Source organism: Perca flavescens, chromosome 12 (assembly GCF_004354835.1).
Source record: "Perca flavescens isolate YP-PL-M2 chromosome 12, PFLA_1.0, whole genome shotgun sequence".
Lineage (NCBI taxonomy): Eukaryota > Metazoa > Chordata > Actinopteri > Perciformes > Percidae > Perca > Perca flavescens.
In genome coordinates this window covers 6090107-6113381 of record NC_041342.1, presented here as the reverse complement: position 1 = coordinate 6113381, position 23275 = coordinate 6090107, and the positions used below count along the sequence as shown (strand labels likewise).

General features: G+C 43.2%; 1 protein-coding gene across 14 annotated transcripts in view; it reads left to right on the top strand.

Moving 5' to 3' along the window:
- LOC114564767 (receptor-type tyrosine-protein phosphatase S) overlaps positions 1-23275 on the top strand; it is a 90121-nt gene that overhangs the window by 63798 nt on the left and 3048 nt on the right. For 4 of the 14 annotated variants that reach the window (XM_028592296.1, XM_028592290.1, XM_028592293.1 and 1 more), the window contains 21 exons: positions 1277-1478; positions 3833-3969; positions 4188-4332; positions 9285-9379; positions 10118-10371; positions 10598-10685; positions 10900-11118; positions 11932-12089; positions 12944-12958; positions 13907-14019; positions 15731-15828; positions 16113-16236; positions 16707-16882; positions 17059-17178; positions 18013-18167; positions 19097-19382; positions 19915-20093; positions 20460-20592; positions 20705-20830; positions 21675-21829; positions 21990-22125. In XM_028592296.1, the coding sequence (XP_028448097.1) occupies positions 1277-1478; positions 3833-3969; positions 4188-4332; positions 9285-9379; positions 10118-10371; positions 10598-10685; positions 10900-11118; positions 11932-12089; positions 12944-12958; positions 13907-14019; positions 15731-15828; positions 16113-16236; positions 16707-16882; positions 17059-17178; positions 18013-18167; positions 19097-19382; positions 19915-20093; positions 20460-20592; positions 20705-20830; positions 21675-21829; positions 21990-22125 (3114 nt within the window). Of the gene's footprint in view, positions 1-1276; positions 1479-3832; positions 3970-4187; positions 4333-6400; positions 6719-6860; positions 7055-7197; positions 7225-7487; positions 7606-7847; positions 8511-9284; positions 9380-10117; positions 10372-10597; positions 10686-10899; positions 11119-11931; positions 12090-12943; positions 12959-13906; positions 14020-15730; positions 15829-16112; positions 16237-16706; positions 16883-17058; positions 17179-18012; positions 18168-19096; positions 19383-19914; positions 20094-20459; positions 20593-20704; positions 20831-21674; positions 21830-21989; positions 22126-23275 lie in introns of all 14 variants that reach the window. The other 10 variants (XM_028592300.1, XM_028592292.1, XM_028592302.1 and 7 more) reach the window with 6 other exon arrangements.

Below are 23275 nucleotides of genomic sequence, written 5' to 3'. Positions count from 1 at the left end.
TTTAAGACTGAATGACATTTACCCTCATTTACTGTTACTACTACTAGGACTGACAACCTTTTACAATTACCCAAAGGCCCACACAAGGTTAAAACGATAAAGCCTTAACAAAATTCACCATTGGGAGCTTTTTTCCAGTGTGCAGGTTCATGTCCTTTGCAGGAATTATGTCTTGCCAGAGATTTCCCTCCTGTAACTCCCTTCCCCCACCCCCTCTAATGAAGAAAAAGGTAATTGGACTGTCCGCTCTTAAAGTTAAGTTAAGAGCACTCCCTCTTGAGGCCTATTTCTTTTTCTAGACTTCCTACGTGTGTAGTAGGTTCATAAAAGTGCAAGACTGAGTTGAGGATGGGGATTAGAGATATTAAAGAGTAATAAGAGGGGAGGTGGTAGAGGTGGAGGCTAAGGGCGATGGCATGGCAGCAGGATTACATATACTCTGAAGTGCCCATAAACAAATCCCACAGGAGAGTTAGAGGAGGAAGAGTGATTATATATTACGCACTACAGTGTGAGGGATTGTATTGGAACTGGTGTTGTCAACCTGAGAGTGCGATTTGTTTATCAGGGTCAACTGCACAACAGCCCCAGATGTGAGGACCTCACCTTGTGCCAATGGCCTCTGACAAACCAACAAATCCACACAAGCATCTGGACTAAAGTAGAAAAATTATTCATAGCTGATGACCTCAGCTGTGATTGTTATGGATATTTACTGATCAATTCTAGTTGTGTATGAAAAATGGTATTATGCATTAGCATGTGTGGAAGATAACTTAATACAACCCGGTCATGACCTTAAAATCTCAGTCCCATTCCAGAACTGTACTATCCATCTAGCGCATCTTCAACACTGGGTCCGGGACCCCTAGGGGGTCCTCAGAGTAATTGCAGGGGGGCCGCCAAATTGTTTACATTTTTAAAAAATATATATATGTGTCTGAAAATATACATTAATATGAATCCAACATTTTAATAGCAAAGATAAATTGTCCTATTTGTGAAGAAAAAGTATTTACACATTGACAATAAGTTTACTATAGGTAAGGTACATTAAAGCATGATGTATAAATAATATTCATTTATTTTCATCCATTCGGCCCAGTTTACAATATGCAACTCAATTGTATAGAATATATGCAGTAGGGAATCCCTGCTCAGTCTCTCTTTCAGCTTAGGGGTCCCTTATGGCGTTCTATGCGTCACATTCCTGAGCAACAAACGTTGAAGACCCCTGATCTTGCGGCCATTCTCCCTCTCTGCTCCTTTAATGTAGGTGAAAGGATATCGTGTGTACTATACCATGGACCCTTCCCGGTCGATGAATGAGTGGCAGATCCATAACGTCCAGGACAGCGTGATCACCACCATTCAGAACCTGGTGACCACGGAGACCTATACCATCCAGGTCCTGGCCTTCACCTCTGTAGGGGACGGACCCTTCTCAGACCCCGTCCATGTCAAAGTCATGCCTGGAGGTCAGTGTGTGTGTGTGTGTGTGTGTGTGTGTGTGTGTGTGTGTGTGTGCGCGTGCGCGCAAAACATTATCATTTGTAGATGTTTGTGCATGCTGATGCATGGATAACAGCTAAGTAGTGGTCTTCATTTATTCATGTGCAGGTGAGTAGTGGTTGTTTTTCAGATGTGCACATACAACAGCACAAATGACGTTATTAGTGTGTGTGTGTGTGTGTGTGTGTGTGTGTGTGTGTGTGTGTGTGTGCACACATGCGTGCGTGCGTATATACAAAGTTAAGTAGCTTATTTCAGCGTCTTTGGTAAGGTTTATGAGGCAATTTGACTTCTCCAAAAGGAATAAATTCCACCTGCTGGGACAGTGTTTCATAAGACTGTGGAGACGTATGAAAAGGAAACTGGGATTAGCAGCCAAAAATGTCCCTCGTACTGTACCTCGGCACTGCTGTGAAGTTGCAGGTTTTATGTGATGGGAGGGACAAGGAGATGATGCTATAACTGGTTTAAATGTCAGTGAAGCCTGAGCTCCTGCTACGCCATCAGATGCCCCATTTTCCAGCATACAAAATTAATGAGATTTATATTTAAAAATAAAAAAAGGGGTTTCAATGGGTGTACATTATGTGATTGAGAATAAGTACAACATAATTTCTTATTCCACGATGACCATTAAGGTCAGGTTGAAATGGATTGATTGCCAATCTTGGTCATTTCTCTGTGAAAGTATTACTGACTTAATAAGTAACAATTACAGCTAAAATTTGAAGAAGAAAAAACATCCTTAGTAATAAATTAATTATAATTTCACACTCAAAAACAAAACTCTGCTCCCACACTGTTCTGTTTGATCAGATTAGATTGACAGTGACATTTCCCTGGCAACGTAATTCCCATTCTGATATTGATAGTATTGCTCATATTATGCTCATTTTCAGTTTCATAATTGTATTTAGAGGTTGTATCAGAATAGGTTTACATGGTTTAATTTTCAAATAACACCATATATTTGTTGTACTGCACATTACTGCAGCTCCTCTTTTCACCCTGTGTGTTGAGCTTTCTGTTTTAGCTACAGAGTGAGACCTCTCACTTCTGTACCATCTTTTTTGGGAGTTGCACATGCTCAGTATATACTCTCTTAGTCAGTGCTTGGGCTCAGACATCAGTACGTGACTAGATAGAACTACGTGTTACAGACATGGCGGCAGTAGTTCAACCATACATGTTCAAACCAGAATCAGATCCTGAAGAAGGAGGGGAGTCTCCTGCAGAACCTGAGACTCAGAGAATTCAAATGTTTCGGCCGATGGCGTAGACGGCCCTGCCGATTTTGACCAGCTCACCAGGAGACTGAAGGCAGGATACATTCAGAAACCCGTATCTCACTCAAAACAGCATGGATGTTTTTATTTTTTCCAAGTTTGTATATGTGTGGAAGCACCAGAGACACAAAATAACACCCCAAATCCCAGAAAAAGTGATTTTTTTTTTTCATAATATGTGCACTTTAAGCTTAATTTATATAGCACTTATTTAAACACTGTTATAAAGTGCTTTCCAGTAAAAAGGTTAACTAAGGGAAACTATATAATTCACTAAAATGATTTTGCAGGTTAAGAATAGTACTACTAGCATAGTAGAAGATTATTAAATAAATTAAATGTAATGAATTAAAATAAATAAAAACACAGGATATAACGAAACAAAATAAAATTAAAATTAGAAAAGAGAGTTTTAAGATGCTTTTAATTCAAAAGATGTATTATTGCTAAATTCTTATTGGTGCGTGGAAATATTTAAAGTGTGTGAAAGAACCAGTATTGTTGTAACTTTGGCATACAATATCATGTTCATTTAGAATCCCATTATTTACAGTTAAAAGGCGTTTAAGAAAATAAACTTACAGGACCTTTTAAGAAAATGAGGAAAAATACATATTATGTACTTCTTTGCAAATGAAATGAATGTCAGACTGACTGACTGACTGACTGACTGACTGACTGACTGACTGACAGGTGATGTGCATTCTTTTTTTTGTAAACAATTCTTTTTCAGAAATGTCTCAGGATATATTGTCTCTAGAAGTGTATTATTCAACTTTTGTTTTTGTTAAACAAGGAAAAGAAAATTGCAACTCAATACCATCGAATAGCAATACTTCTAGAATCGCAATAAATGAAAATTGCAATACAAACTGAATCGGCACCAATGTATTGTGAAAGAATCAAATTGGGACAAAAGCATATATAGTCCCAGCCTTAAAATATATATATATATATATATATATATATATATATATATATATATATATATATATATATATATATAACTGACTGTTTTGTCCTGTCCCCTTCAGTCCCAGGCCAACCGGGGAAGTTTAAAGTCGGTAAGGTGGCAGACACCAGCATTGAGCTGACCTGGGAACCTGCTTACACAAAGGAGGGCATTGTCAACTATGAGCTGCTCTACAAACCTGTAAAGTTCGGCAGCTTGGTAAGACCTCTTACTCTCTTTTTATAAACCTGTCTTCTCAATGGATTTCAGAGGGATGAGAGGGCAGATAGAAGAAGGAAGTTTAAAAGATTAACCCCGGCGTCCAGCGCCTCTGTGTCTGCTGGTGACATTCTCATCTCTCTTTAATGATTTCTTTTCCACTCCCCTCATCCCACCTTCTCGTCCTGTCCTCTGCTCCTTCTTCTTCTCTCTCAAAGGAGAAGCTGACCTTCGGGCCGAGGAACTCATACACGGTGGAGGGTCTGAAAGCCAACACTGAGTACTCCTTCTCCCTGGCCGCCATCTCAAACAAAGGCATCGGAGCTTTCACCAACGAGCTGGTGCAGAGGACATCACAAGCCAGTACGTCTCAATTTGACTGGGTTCATATACTGTACCTGCAGGCACACGAAAATGCCACAAATTTATATTGTATTATTTTTCAGTCTTGTACAGAAGTCTCATGCAATATTTTGTCCCCTACACACACACATACACAAACACAGATCAAAGTACATTGTCCTCAGCTCCTGACCCGGTAAAACCTGGGAACAATCATCACATCTCTCCATCTATCTCGTTTATCAACCCATGTGTCAAACCCTACCTCCCATCCATCCATCTACATTTGACTGTGCCTTTCTTCCTCCGCTCAGCCTTTCGATTTCTTACACAGCCAAAACATCATGACAGATGGAGATGAAGCGCCGATTAAAGTTTAACTCTTCTGTTTCTTCACCCTCCTTTCACTTTTTCTAATGTCTTTGAAAGGGCAACACTGTCTGCCACTTATTGGCTAGCAGTCAGTGATGAGGAGCACTAAAGGATGGTGGGTAGCCTGCTGTGTTTACAGGTAAGTGCCTGGCCAGTCTGTATTTTACCCAGGCTGAACTTGGATTCTCTCCCTTGTGTCGTTTTCTCAAACGTTTTTATTTCTTTTCTCTTTTTTTTTTCTTCTTTTTTGCACAATCACTGATAGCTCTGATAAGAGTCAAATAACTTCCCCTTTTTTGGTATGACATATTGATTCATTTTATATCTGCTCACAAGAAGAAAATGCAGAGATAATGGAGAAAACGGCACAAGGAAAAGAATCGATAAAGTAGTCTTGGTCGAGAACAGTCCTGCAGTTCATGGTGCTGTACTTTATCGCTGCAGAGGTAAGTTTTTGTCGAGCATTTACAATCACTCAACAGACACAAGGAATCAGACTGTGTATTCATAATCAGATCTGTGCTCAACACTTTTAGCTGGTCTCCTTTCAGTCTTTACCTCGACACCAAGGTGGTATGCCAGAGGAGGTGGGGGTTTAGTAAAGGGAAGTACCAGATAAGCAGACTATTTCATGCAGCAGAATTCATTTCCCAGAGAGGTTATGTGCGCTTTGTTATCGCCAAGCTTTGGTGCACATCTAGATTGTCCCCCGAGGCCAACAGAACAGTGCCTGTACGGCTGAGTGGATAGATACTTGAACCTGTCAGCTATGACTATTACACTCCCACACATACACACATGGTATATACACTCCCGAGCTCACACACAAGCCCAGACGCCTCGGTCGTGTTCACCATTATGTGTGCACACTCTTTAAGGAACATTATATAGGGTGAGTGATACCTACAGTTCAGGGATCTGTGGTGATGACGGTGTGTGATTCTTGGCTCTCTGTACTTGTTTGTTACAGTGAATACTCCGGCCTAGTTCTGATTCAATTCTTGTCTGCAATTCATCATTCTAGCCTGACTTTCAATATCCGTCTGAGTGCCTTTCTCTCCGGGCTCACTGTTCTTTTCTTCTTTTAAACCTGCCTCCTAAATCCTTTCTGCACTGTTTGAGATATGTTTTAGTTTGTTTTTTTCTTCCCTTTGTGAAGCCCAAGACCTTCCCCTAGTCAGCAGTGGAAAGTCTCAGACCACTCTATTATCCTGAGGACTCAAGGATTATGCCACCGTGCGGGGCTGGTGTTGTGAAATGTGTATATTTGTCTGAGTTCCTGTGTACAAAGCTGTGCATTCCTGCTTTACAAAGAAAGACTTAACAATATCTGTTTTTCATTCTTGATCTGGATCCTTTTATGCCTCTAGCTACAGCTAAAGGATAATATATAATCATTGGGTATCGCATGCACATTCTCCTTTGGTATAATTAAGTTGTCCACTCAGGGTCAATACTCTTGTCTCTGTTTTTTTTTCATTAGGCTCTACGTCGAACATAATGCTTGTAAATGATGTGGTTGCTCCCCATTTTTGCGTCACTCATGTTTGTCCTGGTGTTATCTCTTTCAGTTCATTTTACCTTAGTTTCTTATTGTTTCCTTTTTTTATCCTTATCTCCTATCCTTTTGCATATATTCGCCCCCTCTTGCTTTTTCAACTCCATTCTCTTGGGTCTCTCCTAAACTCTTTGCCCTCCTCGCTCCTTGTCCAATCAGAGCCCTCAGCTGCACCCGAGGGTGTGTCCTGCGAGAGTGCCAGCTCCACCTCACTGAGAGTAAGTTGGAGGCCGCCTCCAGTGGAGGGTCAGAATGGCGAGTTGGCAGGTTATATGCTGAGATACCAGAGAGTCTCTGGGGCAGGAGGCGGAGGTCAGGGCCAGGGAGCGAAGGGGCTTCCTATCCCGGCCCCGCAGGGGCAGACAGTGTTAGAGGGGCTGGAGAAATGGAGCTGGTACAACGTTACCGTGGCAGCCTTCACTGCAGAGGGGACTGGACCCAACAGCCCGGCTGTGATCTGCAGAACTGATGAGGACGGTAAGAGTAGGAGCCGTAGATCAGACCTTAACAGTATTGATTGTTTAGTTGATTATTTACTGGCTAGACTGTTGACTGTCTAGTCTGGTCTCTTAATTCATTCTGTGTGTGTGTGTGTGTGTGTGTGTGTGTGTGTCCTTAGTTCCCGGTGCAGCACCTCGTCAGGTGGATGTCCAGCCGCTCAACGCCTCAGCGCTTCGAGTCTCGTGGCGGTCGGTGTTGCCACGGTTACGGCAAGGTCAGGTCCGTGGCTACCAGGTGCATTTCAGCCGCTCAGAGAGCGGTGAATCACGAAACCTTCCCCAGATCAAAGACCTCCTGCTGGATGAGTCTCAGGTGACGTCATGACTGAATATTTCAATGATCCAAAGATGGTCATTTATTTTATTGTTAAACATCGTCCCTCTCTCCTTGTCCCTTTGACTCCTTCCCTCATCTGTCTCGGCTGCCTGCGGGGTATGTCTCATCTGTGGGATAAGATGGAGGAGGATGACTCGACTCAATATGTGAGCGCAGACTACCCGTCCTCTTCTCATTATTAATGAACTCACTATTAATACAAACAGCACAATGCATCCAAGACATTACACAGAGATGGCAATGAAATCTTTATTACGTTTGACCACCAGAGATTTGTTTAGCCTCTGATGTGTAACTTTTTGATAATTTTCGACGGATGCATAACTGTAAAGAAAGTGTATTGTCTCATATAAAAAGGAATGAGTTAGCAGTATTTGATGGTGCTGTTATGTGTTTTTTTCCCCCACAGGAGCTGATTTTAGGAGACCTGAAAGCTGAGACGTTGTACTCCATCTCAGTGGCAGCGTACACCACCAAAGGGGATGGAGCACACAGCAAAACCAAGCTGGTGCAGACCCTGGGGATTGGTAAGCAAATGCCATGTATACAGTTCAGTGCACTGGATTTAGTAAAATACTCAAGAATTTATTTAACAGTAAGATGCACCATCCAGCAGTAAATAAATAGCCAGATCAATTCTAATTCTTCCACAAGATTTACATGATAAGTGTCTCTCTCTCTCTCTCTCTCTCTATATATATATATATATATATATATATATATATATATAAAACAATTGATTTTCTGATGCCTACACTGTGGTTTGCAGTGCCCGGCCCCCCCTCCCTGTGGGTGCGTCCAGGATCTGGTCCAACAGTGGTGGTGCGCTGGGCTCCTCCGGTGGAGTGCTCTGAGTCAGCCTCTGATAGCCGGGGGGCCCCAGTGGTAATCCAGGGCTACCGTCTACAGTTTGGCCTGAAGAATACCTCTTTAGACAGCACAGTGGAGTTCACAAATAAGGAGAGAAACTTCACTGTCAGAAACCTCTCCCCAGGCTCCTCCTACGTCTTTGTCCTGTCCGCGAAGAGCCGAGCAGGTTACGGAGACGCAGTGCAGCACGAGATAACAGTTCCCATATTCCCCCCGTCGGGATACCCCAAAATACTTGACTTTGTTAATGCCACTTGCTGCTCCCTCCAGTTCTCCTGGCTGCCCCCTGCCCCAGAGGAGTGCAACGGTGTCATCACAGAGTACACCATATCTTACAAAGAGGCTGCGGTCCTCAAACCGTCTGCTGACCCTGGCCCGGCAGCCATACCAGCCCCCACTGCTCCCCCATGGCTGATCACGCTACCAGCGAGTGAGTCCAGTTACACCATCCTGGGCCTCAATCACAGCACAGCCTACGAGGTGCAGCTCAGAGTCCACAACAAGGCAGGGCCAGGCCCCTTCAGCCCACCTCTGGTGAGCCGAACCCTGGCCTTTGAAACAGGTAGGGCTGGCCTCAGGCCACAGGAACACCCTTTACCTTCTAAGCACTGGTTCAGCTTCACATCTCCGTTCCCTTTACTGTGGATTTCACTCCAAACCACTAAACTAAATGAAGTCTGGGCCAGTTCTTACAGGTCGGCCATTCACTTGTGCACCTCAGAGAGGCTGAGAACTGCAAAGTCAAGGGGAACACCACGACTACTCCCCCCAATCTCCTCCACTCACTCACTTATACCTTCATCACCTACCCTTCACCACCAGTGGAAGCAGGCTGAATGTTAATGGATGTTTGCTTCAAGAGCACTGCTTATCACAACCTCTCAGGTAAAAGTCAATAAAGGGCTTACAGTGTCTAATACGGCAGGTAAGTGTTGGGTCTGAATTCAAGGGAAACCTGGAGTCTGGTGCTGTATCTGCAGGTAAGCTTTTTTTTATTTTTTTTTATCTGATAGACCTCCACTTTTCCCTTTTACCAAAGCCTTTGCTTGACATGCTGAATTCTGAGTCTAACAAACACTACCTTACACTCTGAGAATGTGGCATGTCACATTCCTGCAGCCGTTCTGTCTGTTATTTGTACTTTTACTCTTGCCATCCACTCTCCTTATCACTTGCCCATCCTCCTAACCATCATGTATTCTTCCCCCAGTAACAGATCTGACTGACGTGTCTTCCATTTTCTACAGGTTTGCAGTAGGAAAGCAGAGGACCGGGCTGGTTTGATTAAAAATACTTCACCACAAGTGACTCTGTTTTTTGTTTGTTTCCTTCCCAGATGTGCCGAGGAATTTTTCAGTCAATCTGGCCACTAAGACCAGTGTTCTTCTGACCTGGGAGTTTCCAGAGAGCAGCAACCCCTATCGCTTTACTGTATGTTCTTTGGCTGGTGCACGCACATGTGTAGTGACCTAGTCTGTCATTTCATAAGATAATGTATAAAATAATACAATATTTGAAAGTAACATTTGTCAGGTGCTTTTGATTAAAATACCTTCCATTATCATAGGTTTCTTCATTTGTAGTACGCATGGCCCCAACCTGAATTATACTCCCAATTTAGGAAGTGTTAACCTTTTATGCTGGCTTTATATAGAATTTAATGGAGTAGGACCATAGTACATGGAAATGGCCATTTCTATATATTATAACATCTGACAACTAGCACCTCTACGATCACTAATTAAAATGTTTCAAGTGTAAAACGTTTTTACACTTTTTTGGATGGATTAAACAAATAAGATACAGCATGTTAATGCTTAAGAGTTAGTGTGCTTTAGATGTGCTGGTAGACGGATTTTGTTACCTTTGGAGAGCCAGGCTAGCTCTTTCCCCCTGTTTGCAGTCTTCATGCTAAGCTAAGTTAGCCAGCTGCTGGTGTTAGCTTCACATCTAACTCTCGGCAAGAAAATTAATAAGCATTGTAATAAACCCTTGAAAACTTTAAAGAAGAATATTGATAAAGATAAAAAAAAAAAATTGATTTTAATTTAGGTAGAGCAGGGGAGGTCGGGGGCAAACTGTTAACGCGTTAGAGTACAATAGGATATCATAGCCATCTTTGCCTTTCGCCTAGTGTTCTTACTTCACTGACCCTCTTTAATCCCCCAGGTGGAGTATAACCGACAGAAAATGGAGGTGGACGCTCGTCTGAGAAAGGCAGTCATCCCGAACCTTCAGGCTGACACCAGCTACGACTTTAAGATCACTGCTCCGGAGGGCAACATGGGAGGCCTTCGCCACCGCATCTCCGCCAAGACCTCGCCGCCAATCACCATCCGCCGCCCTGAGATTGACCACACCCGCGACACTGAGACGACCGTCACCATAATCCTGCCCTCGCTGGAGACTCGCACTCCTGTCAAGTAAGATTGAAAGTTGGTGGCTTGGAAGTTGTCGCCATGGTTGTCATAGACCTGCTGTACTCTAGAGGTTAGATGATCTCCAAAGGTGTGTGGCTTGATGACAACGCTACCCGACTGACGAGATGTTAGTGCAACAAGTTGGCAATGGAATGTGAAAATAGTTTGATGTTTGCTGTTGTGTCGGTGCAACTGGTGTTATGTTGTTTGTCCTCCTCTGCTCCCGCAGGAATGTGTATGTTGTTGTGGTTCCGCTGAAGAGAGCCCGCGGCGTCATCAGACACCTCAAGAGCCCCGATGAAATGGACCTAGAGGAGGTGAGAACCACAACAATAACAGCACCTACTGATGTCTGTGCCTGGAAAGAGGAGAGGACCTATAAACAAACAGAAACACACATTCCCATTGCTAAGAACTCCTGGCAACGCATACCCTTTATAATTCCATATCGGTGTTTAAATATTATTCCTAGATATTGGAAAGTCTCATTCCTCTTGTCTTCCCTCTTTCTCTCTGTTTCTCTTATCCTAGCTATTAAAAGACATCAGTCAAAAGCAGAGGGATTCTCGGCAGCAGAAGCAGGTGGACCTGCGGCGGGCTTACATCACAGCCCGTTTCACACCTGCCACCCTACCGGCCTTCTTCACCCTAGGGGATCAGCTGGACTATGGAGGCTTCGAGAACCGAGCACTAGAGCCGGGGCAGGAGTACGTCTTCTTCATCCTGGCTGAGCTCAACTCCACAACCGGGGTACGAAAGCCACTGTGTCACATCTTTTTTCTTTCCGTGTTTCTAACCACTCCCTCATTCCCTGCTGCCTGTGTTTTTCTGCTGCAGGCTGTCACTATACATTGCGATCAATATGGCCTCGCTGCTAAAACAATAAAATGCACGTCAGTCAAAGTGTTGTAAGCAAAAGGCAATAACCTTCACGTACTTCCATCGCCACTGCTAATAAAGAGTGAGTGTACCTACTGTGGCAGTAGAAGAGATATTGCCTTGTGCACGGCACTGGATCGTATATATGTGAATTTGAATTAGATCAGACCTAAATATACAGCTTGAATTAGGATAGATTTTATTTTTTATTAGATGTTTTTTTTTTTTATCAGGAACACTTTTACTCCCCGGGGGAAGCTCTTTAAAAGTAATTCAGAAACTAATAAAAAGGCACTTTATTCAGTTTATTGTGATTATAGAGACATATATAATGTCAGTAAATTCAGTACATTCTTTTTGTGTTGTCTAAAATACAAAGACAGATCAAATATAATCTCACACACACATCTGCATGAAAACCAGTCATGTGCAGCTTGGTCACAGTTCCAGGAATACATTTTGTTGAGACTTGGGAAAAGTTTTTTTTGGGGCCATAGTGTGTTGAATTTTTATAATTAATTGCTTTTAGTGTCATGTCCACATGTTATTTTATCCACTCCAAAATACCAAAAAACACAACCTGCTTTCTGATCAAAAAGAAGTCCTCCTTTAGTCAGTTAATTCTAAAATAGACACTTCCAGTGTCTTGTTTTCCTGACTATGTGCCTGTATGTTTGTTTACAGAAAATGTATGTGGCCAGCCCCTACACAGACCCCGTGATTGCCCCAGATTCAGACCCCCAGCCCCTGGACGCTGGCGATGGTCTGATCTGGGTGGTTGGACCTGTACTTGCTGTGGTCTTCATCATCTGCATCGTCATCGCTATCCTCCTTTACAAAAAGTGAGTGGGACGGATAAACTCTGTAACACAGAATGCCCAAAACCATAACCATGAGACAAAAGTTATTGATCAGCTTTGAGTAAAGGATAAGGCTGGTGTTATCATATATCTTTCTTAATGTCAACAAATCCCACGAAAAGATCAACGATGCATCAGATCATCTCTCAATAACTTTTGATTAAAAAAAAAAAAATGTAAAGGCTAAATAATTTCCTAAATAGCTGGGCACTGTAGTTTTTCTCAAACGTTTCTCAAATAGGAGTACATTTTACATTTGTTGAGGACTATTTTCAGCGCCGGATTAATATATATTTGGTGTTTTACGGAGTATTTATGGCACCAGGATGGCATATTTGGGATTCACTTAAAGTAAACTACAGTGTCCATATTCATGGTGATGAAGGAAGAGGTCTCTGGTGGAGTTTGGCTACACAGACAATTCTTGTACTACTGGAAACACACTGTAATACTAGTGCTGGATTTTTTGACAATAAGAAGAATATTGATTATTTTCAGCCCTATTCTCTAAAAATACATTAGGATTCTGTCTATCACGCCCTGTGCTCACATTCTGCCAGCAGCTCCCACTGATATTTCTTGTACCTTTAAGTGTTTAATGTTTGACTATTTTCCCATTTTCTCAGCCTGATATTCATCACATTTGTTCCAATTTCAAAGTGTGTTCTCCCCTCAGACAGTTTTGAAACGCCTGCTATAAGCCTGTGCTATCTGCTGCAGGCCATCAAGCTTTTGAATACTAATACAAAGTATTGATTTTCCTCTCTAACAATCTGTCTGTTTCCTTCCTTTTCTTCCGCTAATTATTCCTACCCTTACTCTCGTTTCACTGAAAGCAGCAAACCTGACAGGTAAGATTAAACCAATTTCAAGCTCTTTGTTCGTTTCAACCCGCAGCAATTACAAAACACCAGATGTTGTACAGAGAACTTGTACAATGCCGTAAAACACCATATCTATTAATGCACTATTTACTCAAATCGAGTAACCATGTTAACCGCTACGTTCAGACTGCAGGCAAAAGTGGCCCAAATCAGATTTTTTTTGGGGTCAAGTGACCAGGTCAGACTTCTTCAGAAGTAGTTTGAACACCCAAATATTGCCCAGATCAGATTTTTTCAAATCCGATTTAGACCACTTCCATATGTGGTCCCGAATCAGACCCAGGTCTGATATTTTTTATTTTTTTTTTCTTTCAATGCGGCCACAGTGTGAACAACCAAGGCAGATTTGATGTGACTTATACATCCGAAAGTTTTGAAAAAACTGCGTCTCTGTGAAGCTATTCACAATGCAGTCCCACCACTCCTGGCTTTGTCTCTGCATCCACACAGACCTCTGTAGGGAATTTGCAGCCATAACCCCCACAAACTAGCCAAAATAGCCAATTTCGCTCTCTTTCCCTTCATTCTTCTCCTCCTCAGCACCTGCTCATTAATGTTACAGCTGCCATTACACAAACATTTTAAAAATAAAAGCCAAAAGGCTTCCTTCCTCCATAACCTCCCTAACTTTAGTGCAACAGCGTGCTGCGTCTGATGTCATTGTTATTGTTCTTTTGCGCATGCGGGTCAGTTCGAAACCGCAAACGGTTCACACTGATATCTGATACAGGCCACATTTTGAAAGGTGCGAACAGCTAAACAAGAAATCGGATCTGAGCAAAAAAATCAGAATTAAGCATTAAGACTTGCGGTGTGAACGTAGCCAATGATGTGTCACTACTGGGTCTGGTTTTTTTTTCTCCCTAGTTGTTTGCATTTGCTAATTGCTCTTTTGACTCACTGGTGTTCGAGCAGCAAGCGCAAGGACTCTGAACCTGGAACCAAGAGCCTTTTGAACAACGCAGAGATGATGGCCCATCACCCAACAGACCCTGTGGAGATGAGACGCATCAACTTCCAGACTCCCGGTATGAAGCACTGACCCCCACAGGCCCCCAAACACACACACACACAATTTGTATTTGCATACTAAAGTGTACTGCCGATTGCTCATCACTTGATGATGAAATATTCATGCAACTAATTTGAATACTTTGATAAGATTATGCAGACAAGATTGTGAAAATACTCCTCTGCATCACAACCAACAAGCTTCCAGACGTTTCTGAGATCAAAATGGCCACTGCCCAGGTAGTACAGTTAAGTGCTTAGTCACTGCTGAGTCATAACGGTGTGACAAAACCGAATCATCTCCGCACGCCCCCACAATCCACATGCAAGGCCAGGCCACAAATAGCACATCAGAACGGACAGAAATGACAGAAGTCTGTTTTATCACGAATGTTTCTTAGTTGGGTTTAACGGGCCAAAATGATACATCGAAAGGTGAGTTGTGGGTTAACTGTGATCATATCGAAAAGGAATTGATTCTGTTCTCGCCAGCACAACCAACTTAAACCCCACTGTGAAGTAACTACATGGATTTTGCTGCTCCCCACCCCCTACAGAGTGAGATCTAACAACACAGCTGCTTTGGCTGTGGTACCAGGCCAATCATGCCTTGCTTTCACTTCTGCCATTAAATTAACAGCATCCTAAAAAGCACATGGCCTGGAGGAATTGAATCCCTGTTCTCACCATATTTTTTTTTTTTTTTTTTTATGGTTGCAGTTTATAGAAGTCTCACAGGGTTCTTGCTGAAAAGGTGGCAAGTTGTGTCACCATGGAGAAAGGTCCGTTTCATGCCAGGATATATAAAGTCAAATGATACCGCTTTTTATTAAACCATAGATGAAGGTCTGAAGGTTTTTTCTTTACATGTTCGTGGGAAGCAAAGTAAAACCCACAGAACAAAGCACCTCTGCTCTTCTCTTCTATCATGATTCTTTTTTTACTCTCATGTGGCAGCAACCCTGAAGCTCCCACTTCTCCTCTATTGAGATTTGGGCTTTTGAGATGCTTGGGCAAAAATGAAATTTGTTTCCAACTAAGCCAGATGATGCTATCTGAGGTCACTTTGGTCGTGACGGGAGCGTTTTGTCGTGATTACCTGTGTGTGTGTGTGTGTGCTGCAGTGCCGGGCTGAAGGAGAAAATAACCGTTGATATGAGCCTGTCTTTGATAGCTGTAGCTGCAGAATGACTCTAAATGCTCTCCATAGTGCATTGGCATGCATTACAATTCCAGAAACATCGAGAATGCAATCTGACTTAAATAGATTGTGTTTATTGTGTACAAAGCAGCGTTTCTTTCTTTGATTCTTGTAGCTATTTACCTTTTGAATGGACAATGGATCGCAATAGCTTCTCATTTCCTGCTCCAGAAACATCTGTACGAGGCATAGGTTGCTGCCTTTGTGTGTGCGCGTGTGCGCGCGCCGAAACCCCTCCTAATTAGTGTTCTGTCTGTGCTTGTTTTCTCTGAGCCATTGCTTCTCTGATCACAGAGAAAGCAATTTATCAAAGAAAAACAATTTACAAACAAGCAAGACTCGCCTCACTTTGTCCTCGCACATGGATCAAAATTGATTTTCTGCCTCAGCGTGTTCCTTAATGATATGTGATGTTCTCTGATTGTATAATTATCTTCACATCCTTGCATATGAGCGATGTTAACCTGCAGTAATTTGGGGATATTCAGCTGAAGTGTGCCTCACCTCTGACCCTTGTTGACACGCAGGAATGATGAGCCATCCTCCCATCCCCATCAGCGAGCTGGCTGAGCACATAGAGCTACTGAAAGCAAACGACAACCTGCGACTCTCCCAGGAGTACGAGGTGAGGCGTACTTTATTAATCCATATGAATAAACAAATAACACCCTTGTTGTTTAGAGATGTTAAGCCCGTTAAGCCTTCACTTCATGAAGCAAATCTTACTTAACTAATTTGTATCTCTGCGTGCAGATTATGTGTTCATGAGTTATTCAGCACTGCAGTTTGTTGCTGTAACTTGTGTACATTACAGAGCACTCTCTTTCCATTATCCTCAAATGCACTGCTAAAAATGCCACCGCACACGTCAATGTGTATGTGTGTGTGTTTGCTGCTTCTTCTTCGCAGTCCATCGACCCTAGTCAGCAGTTCACCTGGGAGCAGTCAAACCTGGAGGTCAACAAGCCCAAAAACCGCTACGCTAACGTCATAGCGTACGACCACACCAGAGTCATCCTGGCTCCCATAGAAGGTGAGCGTTAGCTGGAAGAGTACAGCAAGGTAAAGAAGATGTTAAGATCTTAACGGGAGAGTCTGAGCGTATTTGTGTTTACGGGGGTGAACACTAAAAGAGGGGACAGAAGGAGAGGGAGAGCTGCGTGATGGATGAAATCTGAAATTGCGAACAGTGCTCAAGTCCTGGCTGTGTGCAGTGGCTTGAGACTGACAAACAACGCGAGTGCATTCAAGTGCAGCCAGCACTTGCCCAGAACAAGAAGGGGGGGAATGGATTTGATCTGCAGCTCATGAATTTACACCGACAGAGTCTTGTTGTTGTTTGTTGCCGTCCGCTAGTCATCCAGCAGCCGTCTGTTGGAAGCAGCGGCTGCCACAAACAAACTGTTCGTTAGGCTGTTTGATGTCATACACGCAGGTTAATTTATTATGTCGCGTATGCAGATTGCAGTTTAGCAAGAGCCTCACAAGTGTCTCGTTTCGCAGGCATCCTGGGGAGCGACTATCTCAACGCCAACTACATTGACGGCTACAGGAAGCAGAATGCCTACATTGCTACCCAGGGGCCACTGGCGGAGACATTCGGGGACTTTTGGAGGATGGTGTGGGAGCAGCGGGCCGCCTCTGTGGTCATGATGACGCGTCTTGAGGAGAAGTCCCGGGTAGGAAGCCACCGCCTTCCAAAATCTTAGTTTACCTGCAATTTAAAGTTCTTGGGGCTGTCCGCTTAACATATTTGATGAAACGGAAGAGGAACCTTGCTTTGGTTCAGTCTGAAATATAATAATCTGTAATAGTTGTAGTAATGATGATGATGCTTTTTTCTTCATCCGTGTAGATAAAGTGTGACCAGTACTGGCCAAGTCGCGGCACAGAGACATACGGGATAATCCAGGTCACCCTGCTGGACACAATGGAGCTGGCCACATTCTGTGTCCGCACCCTTTCCCTGCATAAGGTCAATTATTTCCCCTCTTTTTTTCGCTCCCTCTCCATCTGTGTCCACCCCTTGACTCACCGCTCTGCCCTTTCCTCGAGTAATTACTGTTACATCCAGCGCAAACTGCTTTGATCTCTTGAGTTTACAGTTAGGAACGAGGAGCAACTGGAGTATTCACGAATTCCACTGTCACTGAACGACACACGGAGGAGAAAAGATTAGCCTGGGCTTCATGGAGTGTTCAAACTAGGCCAGCCTCCTTGTGTCAGGCGCTGAGATTCGATCACTGTTGGAAGCAGAGCACTTTCTCATAGCACAGGGCTAATCTAGGACCGCCAGACTAGCGTGCCTCTGTGGCCTACTTGCAAACACAGAAACTAGGCCAACTGTAGCTTCCAAGTGTAGCACACGCTTCTCCAAATTTTTGTTGATGTGTCGTGAAAAGTCATGTTTGAAGATCAGTCATATAAGTAGAGAAAAAAATGCACATGAAATGTTCAGCACTGCCTGTATTATTCCTTTGTTTTGTATAGATGTAGGGATATTTGGAGATTTGAAATTACCCTTTAATATATACAGAATATATAGGAATATGTTTTTGCATGAATTTAAAGCTTCTTGGACATTCTGTATGAGGAAAGTTAGTTGTGTTCTGTATGTCTGGCAATAATTAGGATGGAGTCATTGAGATATATCTGAGAATCTGCACTCAAACAAATTGGCAAATGTGTCAATTCCCCTGAATTATTACATTCAATAATGCAAACGATATTAAGCTTACACATGCACAGACAAGTATGACTTCGGTGATAGTAAAACCAATTTATTTGTTTTGCTTGTCTCTTATATCAGAGTGGCTGCAGTGAACGGCGAGAGGTGCGTCAGTTCCAGTTTACAGCCTGGCCAGATCACGGCGTGCCAGAGTATCCCACCCCCTTCCTCAACTTCCTCCGCAGGGTCAAAGCCTGCAATCCTCCTGACGCCGGACCTATCATCGCTCACTGCAGGTACAGTGCACACACACCCACACAGTGTATCTTATTTAGCATTTTGGGAAAGATTCGGTGACACTTTACTTGAAGGTATCTACATAAGAGTTAACATTATAAACAAGTCATAAACGTTTATGACATAACGTTTCTTTTAGTAAGCGTCATTCAGTTTTTGTCATAACAAGTTATGGTTATGGTTAGGGTTAGGGTTAAGGCCGTTTTATGGTCCTGCGGAGGCTCCACGCAGGGCTTTCGCCGTAGCCTACATAAGTGGCCTGGTGTTTATGCTTGTGCGCTGGTGTGTGTGTCGAGCCTGTCAAGGTGAGACATCTGGAGCAGGAAGAGTTAACCCTCTTCTTGATCTCATGTTGTTTATGGAGAAGGAGAACCAGGAAATGAGTCAGGGGGGAAATGCAACGCTACCAAGCCACGGCCGAGAGACGTGCGTCGCCGCGACGTGTAGTTACATTTTTTGAGAGGTGCACGTCAGGCTACGGCGTAGGGTCCAGCGTAGACGCGGAGGGGTCTCGATTCTACGCACAATCATAAAAACGCCTATAGTGTTAGGGTTAGGGTTAGGGTTCATGTGTCATGACAGTGTCATGTCACTTTTATGTAGATACCTTCAAGTAAAGTGTAACCAAATATTCTTATTTGCTTTCTTGCGGAAAGTTAGATAATAAGAGCGATACCACTATTAGACATTGGAGTGTTATCAATCTTCTCATCCAACTGTTGGCAAAAAAGCTAATAAGCCCATTTCCCAAACTAATAATAATAACTTAATTTATTTAGAACCTTTAAAAACAGAGTTTACAAAGTAGCAAGGCAAAAGCAGGATATGCAGAGATCAAGGTTGAACTATTTCTTTAAATGAAATATCAACAATAAAATCCCTCCCTATAAGTCCACTGATATCCCACTTCTTCCTCTCCGTCTACCAGCGCTGGTGTTGGTCGCACCGGCTGTTTTATTGTCATCGATGCCATGCTGGAGCGCATTCGACACGAACGCACTGTGGACATCTACGGCCACGTGACCCTAATGCGCTCCCAGAGGAACTACATGGTGCAGACGGAGGACCAATACAGCTTCATCCACGAGGCCCTGCTGGAGGCGGTGGCCTGCGGGAACACCGAGGTGGCCGCCAGGAGTCTGTACTCTTACATGCAGAAGCTGTCCAAGGTGGAGCCTGGGGAGCACATCACCGACATGGAGCTGGAGTTCAAGGTAGGGTAAATTCTGTTCAAAGTGAAATGGTTGGGGATATATGCTGCCTCGCGTACACAATTACATTCTGAGATTGTGTCTGAAAAGATGAATAGAAAAGTGATTTCAAACATTTTTGCTTTGTGGCTTCTTGAAAATGAAGCCAGATCTACTTATAATACCTTGTTGTAAGTTGCATGAGTCTTTTGAGTTGGAAGCAGCTCAACATGAGATTGATTTTTCTTTCTAAAATTGTTTCACTTGAATAATATTAAGAGCCCTGAAGATGTTAACCTGCCTAGAATCTAAAAAAGTAGAAAATGAACAATATTTTGTGTAACAGAAAAATACTTTTTCTTCCTTCCTATCTTGTCATCTCACATCCCCTCAGATTGGGAACCAGTACAATGGCCTTGGGACATTAGCTAACCAGGCAAATAATCCTGCACTCTTGCATGCCAAATCAGTTTTGGTTTGCTGGATAATGTACTTTAAAGTTAAAAAAACGAAACAAAAAAAACATCACAAATTAACATTTTCTCTCTCCATTTAGCGGCTGGCCAACACCAAAGCCCACACGTCCCGGTTTGTCACAGCCAACCTGCCTTGCAACAAATTCAAAAACCGACTGGTCAACATCATGCCCTATGAAACCACCCGCGTCTGCCTCCAGCCAATCAGAGGCCTGGAGGGCTCCGACTACATCAACGCCAGTTACATAGACGGATACAGGTATGTTTTGCTCCTGAAAACACTAATATGACCTGACCCTCTTCCTCTTATGATGGCTCGATGAGTGAATTGAATGGATAGGTTTTCACCACAGCGCTCCTACCTGTCACATCCTGTCAGATCTGCCGTGACTGTATACATGTTCCCACTATTTGTCCCGCTGCACGCCACTTGTTTCGATCACAGTGCTTGTGATGATTCAGGCGTTCAGAGTGGTTGTACACACATGTTTTGACTGTTCCTCTTCTTGCCTGAAGCCTGAGCCCCTTTTCAGTCAGATGCTTGACAGAGGGAGAAACAGGAAGAATGAAGGGAGGAGGTGGCTTCTTAATCTGTGTGTGTGTGTGTGTGTGTGTGTGTGTGTAGGCAACAGAGAGGCTATATTGCCACCCAGGGTCCACTGGCTGAGACTACGGAGGATTTCTGGAGGATGCTGTGGGAACACAACTCAACTATAGTGGTCATGCTCACTAAACTGAGAGAAATGGGACGGGTAGGGGTAAATTAATTCACACACAAAGTGCTACAAATACCAACAAATGTCAGCCCTGTACACAATGTCATCAATCCTTTTTTTTTTTTTTTTTTTTTTTCTTGTTCTGCTCTCTCAGGAGAAGTGTCACCAGTACTGGCCCGCTGAGCGCTCAGCCAGGTACCAATACTTTGTGGTGGACCCCATGGCTGAGTACAACATGCCTCAGTACATCCTCCGGGAGTTCAAAGTTACAGATGCCAGGGTGAGCTCATGGCGTCTATGTGTTCCAAGACTTGGTCTCCCATTGTGTGTTGTATTCAAACAGCAGTGTAACATTACACTCTTTGACTTCTGCTCTATTCCCAATCCATCAGTGCTGTTCAAAGGCAGCGATGCAAAGCATGTCCTATCGACGTGTAGTGTGTGTCGGTCTGTGTGTGTTTTGTACGTGAATGTGTGTAACACAACAGGTTAGCTCCAGCAGCAAGCAGCTAGATTACCCATTCAACCATGCTGTCTCCAGATCACCTTGACAGCGTGTGCGTGTGTGTGTGTGTGTGTGTGTGTGTGTGTTTGTTTGTTTGTTTGTTTGTGTGTGTGTGCGTGTGTGCATGCATGTGTGTGTGTGTGTGTGTGTGTGTGTGTGTGTGTGTGTGTGTGTGTGTGTGTGTGTGTGTGTCCGTCCTCACGTGCACATATCTGCCAGTCATAGATAACTCCAGTTAAGCCTGTCCTGCACTGACGCCACTTCGACAGATGCTCTATTGATCTCCATTAAAGGGGAGTCAGAAAGGCTGAGCAGAAGAGAAAAGATGTAATTGCCTACTGAGTGGCTGACAGTAGCAGACGCACTGACGTTACAGCTTCAAGTTAACCACAGCCACTGATCCAGGGTCAGATAACAGTAATCATTAGAAGGCAAAAAAAAAAAAGGATATTGCCTGGCAGAGCCTCTCCTCAATCAATACAGCGAGAAGAAGCTCTTTAAACAGTCTTTTTTGAAATAATCACCTCACATAAACAATCTTGATACGTGTTGAAAAGACATCAGATACACTTTCAGATCAACGCAGCGTTCTTAACTCCTCATTTCCCCACTCCTTCAGGACGGCCAATCACGGACAGTGCGTCAGTTCCAGTTTACCGATTGGCCAGAGCAAGGTGTTCCCAAATCTGGCGAGGGCTTCATTGATTTCATTGGCCAAGTGCACAAAACCAAGGAGCAGTTTGGCCAGGACGGACCAATCAGCGTTCACTGCAGGTAGGCTGTGGGGTTCAGCTCAGCAGCTCATGATGAAACTATTCACTGTTAATTAAAAGTACATTCAATTGCATAGCAAGTGCAGTGGGTTGGTCAGAGTGTAGCGTGTGGTTGTCTGAGCTCTGGCACTATGGTCAAATGGTTTCCTTTATGTCTGCAGTGCTGGCGTGGGGCGGACAGGTGTCTTCATCACTCTGAGTATTGTCCTGGAGAGGATGCGTTACGAAGGGGCGGTGGACATCTTCCAGACTGTCAAAATGCTGCGCACACAGAGACCAGCCATGGTGCAGACTGAGGTAAACACTCAACAGTAGGGGTGGGAACCTCTTGGCACCTCACGATTCTGATTCCGATTCAGAGGCCAACGATTTGATTCTAAACAGATTATCGATGCATCTCGATGCAACAATTTATTAATGTACATTTCCATGCGTGATTTTAAAAATATACATATAAATCTGAGTTTGCTAATCACTACCTAGACCAAAGGCTGCCCAATTTGGGGCCAGCGGGCCAAGTTTGGCCTGTGCTCCCTTTGTTTTGGCCCACTATGGCATTTGACATGGCATTTGCTTGTGCTTATTCTCCTCTTATTTTGAAAGTGCTGTAAAATCCTAATGACTACAAAACATACATTTTGTGGCGATTAAAAGTGATTAATCTGAGTTTTACCGCAATGTAAACCTCCCTGTAAATTAAATACATACGTTTTATCTACGAAGAATTACATGAATTACGGAATTCTTTAACATCAACATTTATTTTTGGCCCGTGGCCTTCCATCCTGATACATTTTGTCACTTCATATGAAAGAATTTGGGCACCTCTGACCTAGACAAAGCAGCTAGACAAAGCTTAGATGTTGACATATATTTGTCACACACAAGTTTTAATGAAATGTTTTGTCTACTGAGGTTTTTATTTTGTAGTCATTCCATGTTTAAGCCTTGTGAGAGTCATCTTCTCTCCCACTAACTTCCATGTCAGAAGCTCAGTCATGTTTAAAGGTGGATCATTGGCTTCTTAGAACATGAAACATGAGGTGTTCAGATGTAATGTGATAAAGTAGATGAACAGCCTATGTGTGTTTTGCCTAATTATTTTATGTATGTCTTATTAGCTCATGTGTATACTAATACATACAATAATTTTTTTTTTCTCCTTTTGGCCATTTTTGTGTTTTTTTTTCTGCACTCTTGCCTAAACTCTTAAGTTGTTGTCCATTATCCCGTCCTCTTTCAGTCACTCTGTTTTCTGATTTGTACTTGTTTGGAGACAGTACCTTTTAAATAAAAATCAACACATTTAAAAATCGATTATTAACTTATCTGAATCGAGAATCAAATCGTTCTAGAGAGAATCGCGATGCATCTAAGAATCGATTATTTTTCCCACCCCTACTCAACAGCATGTGGGACATGGCCAGAGACCTTTATTCACTGTCTT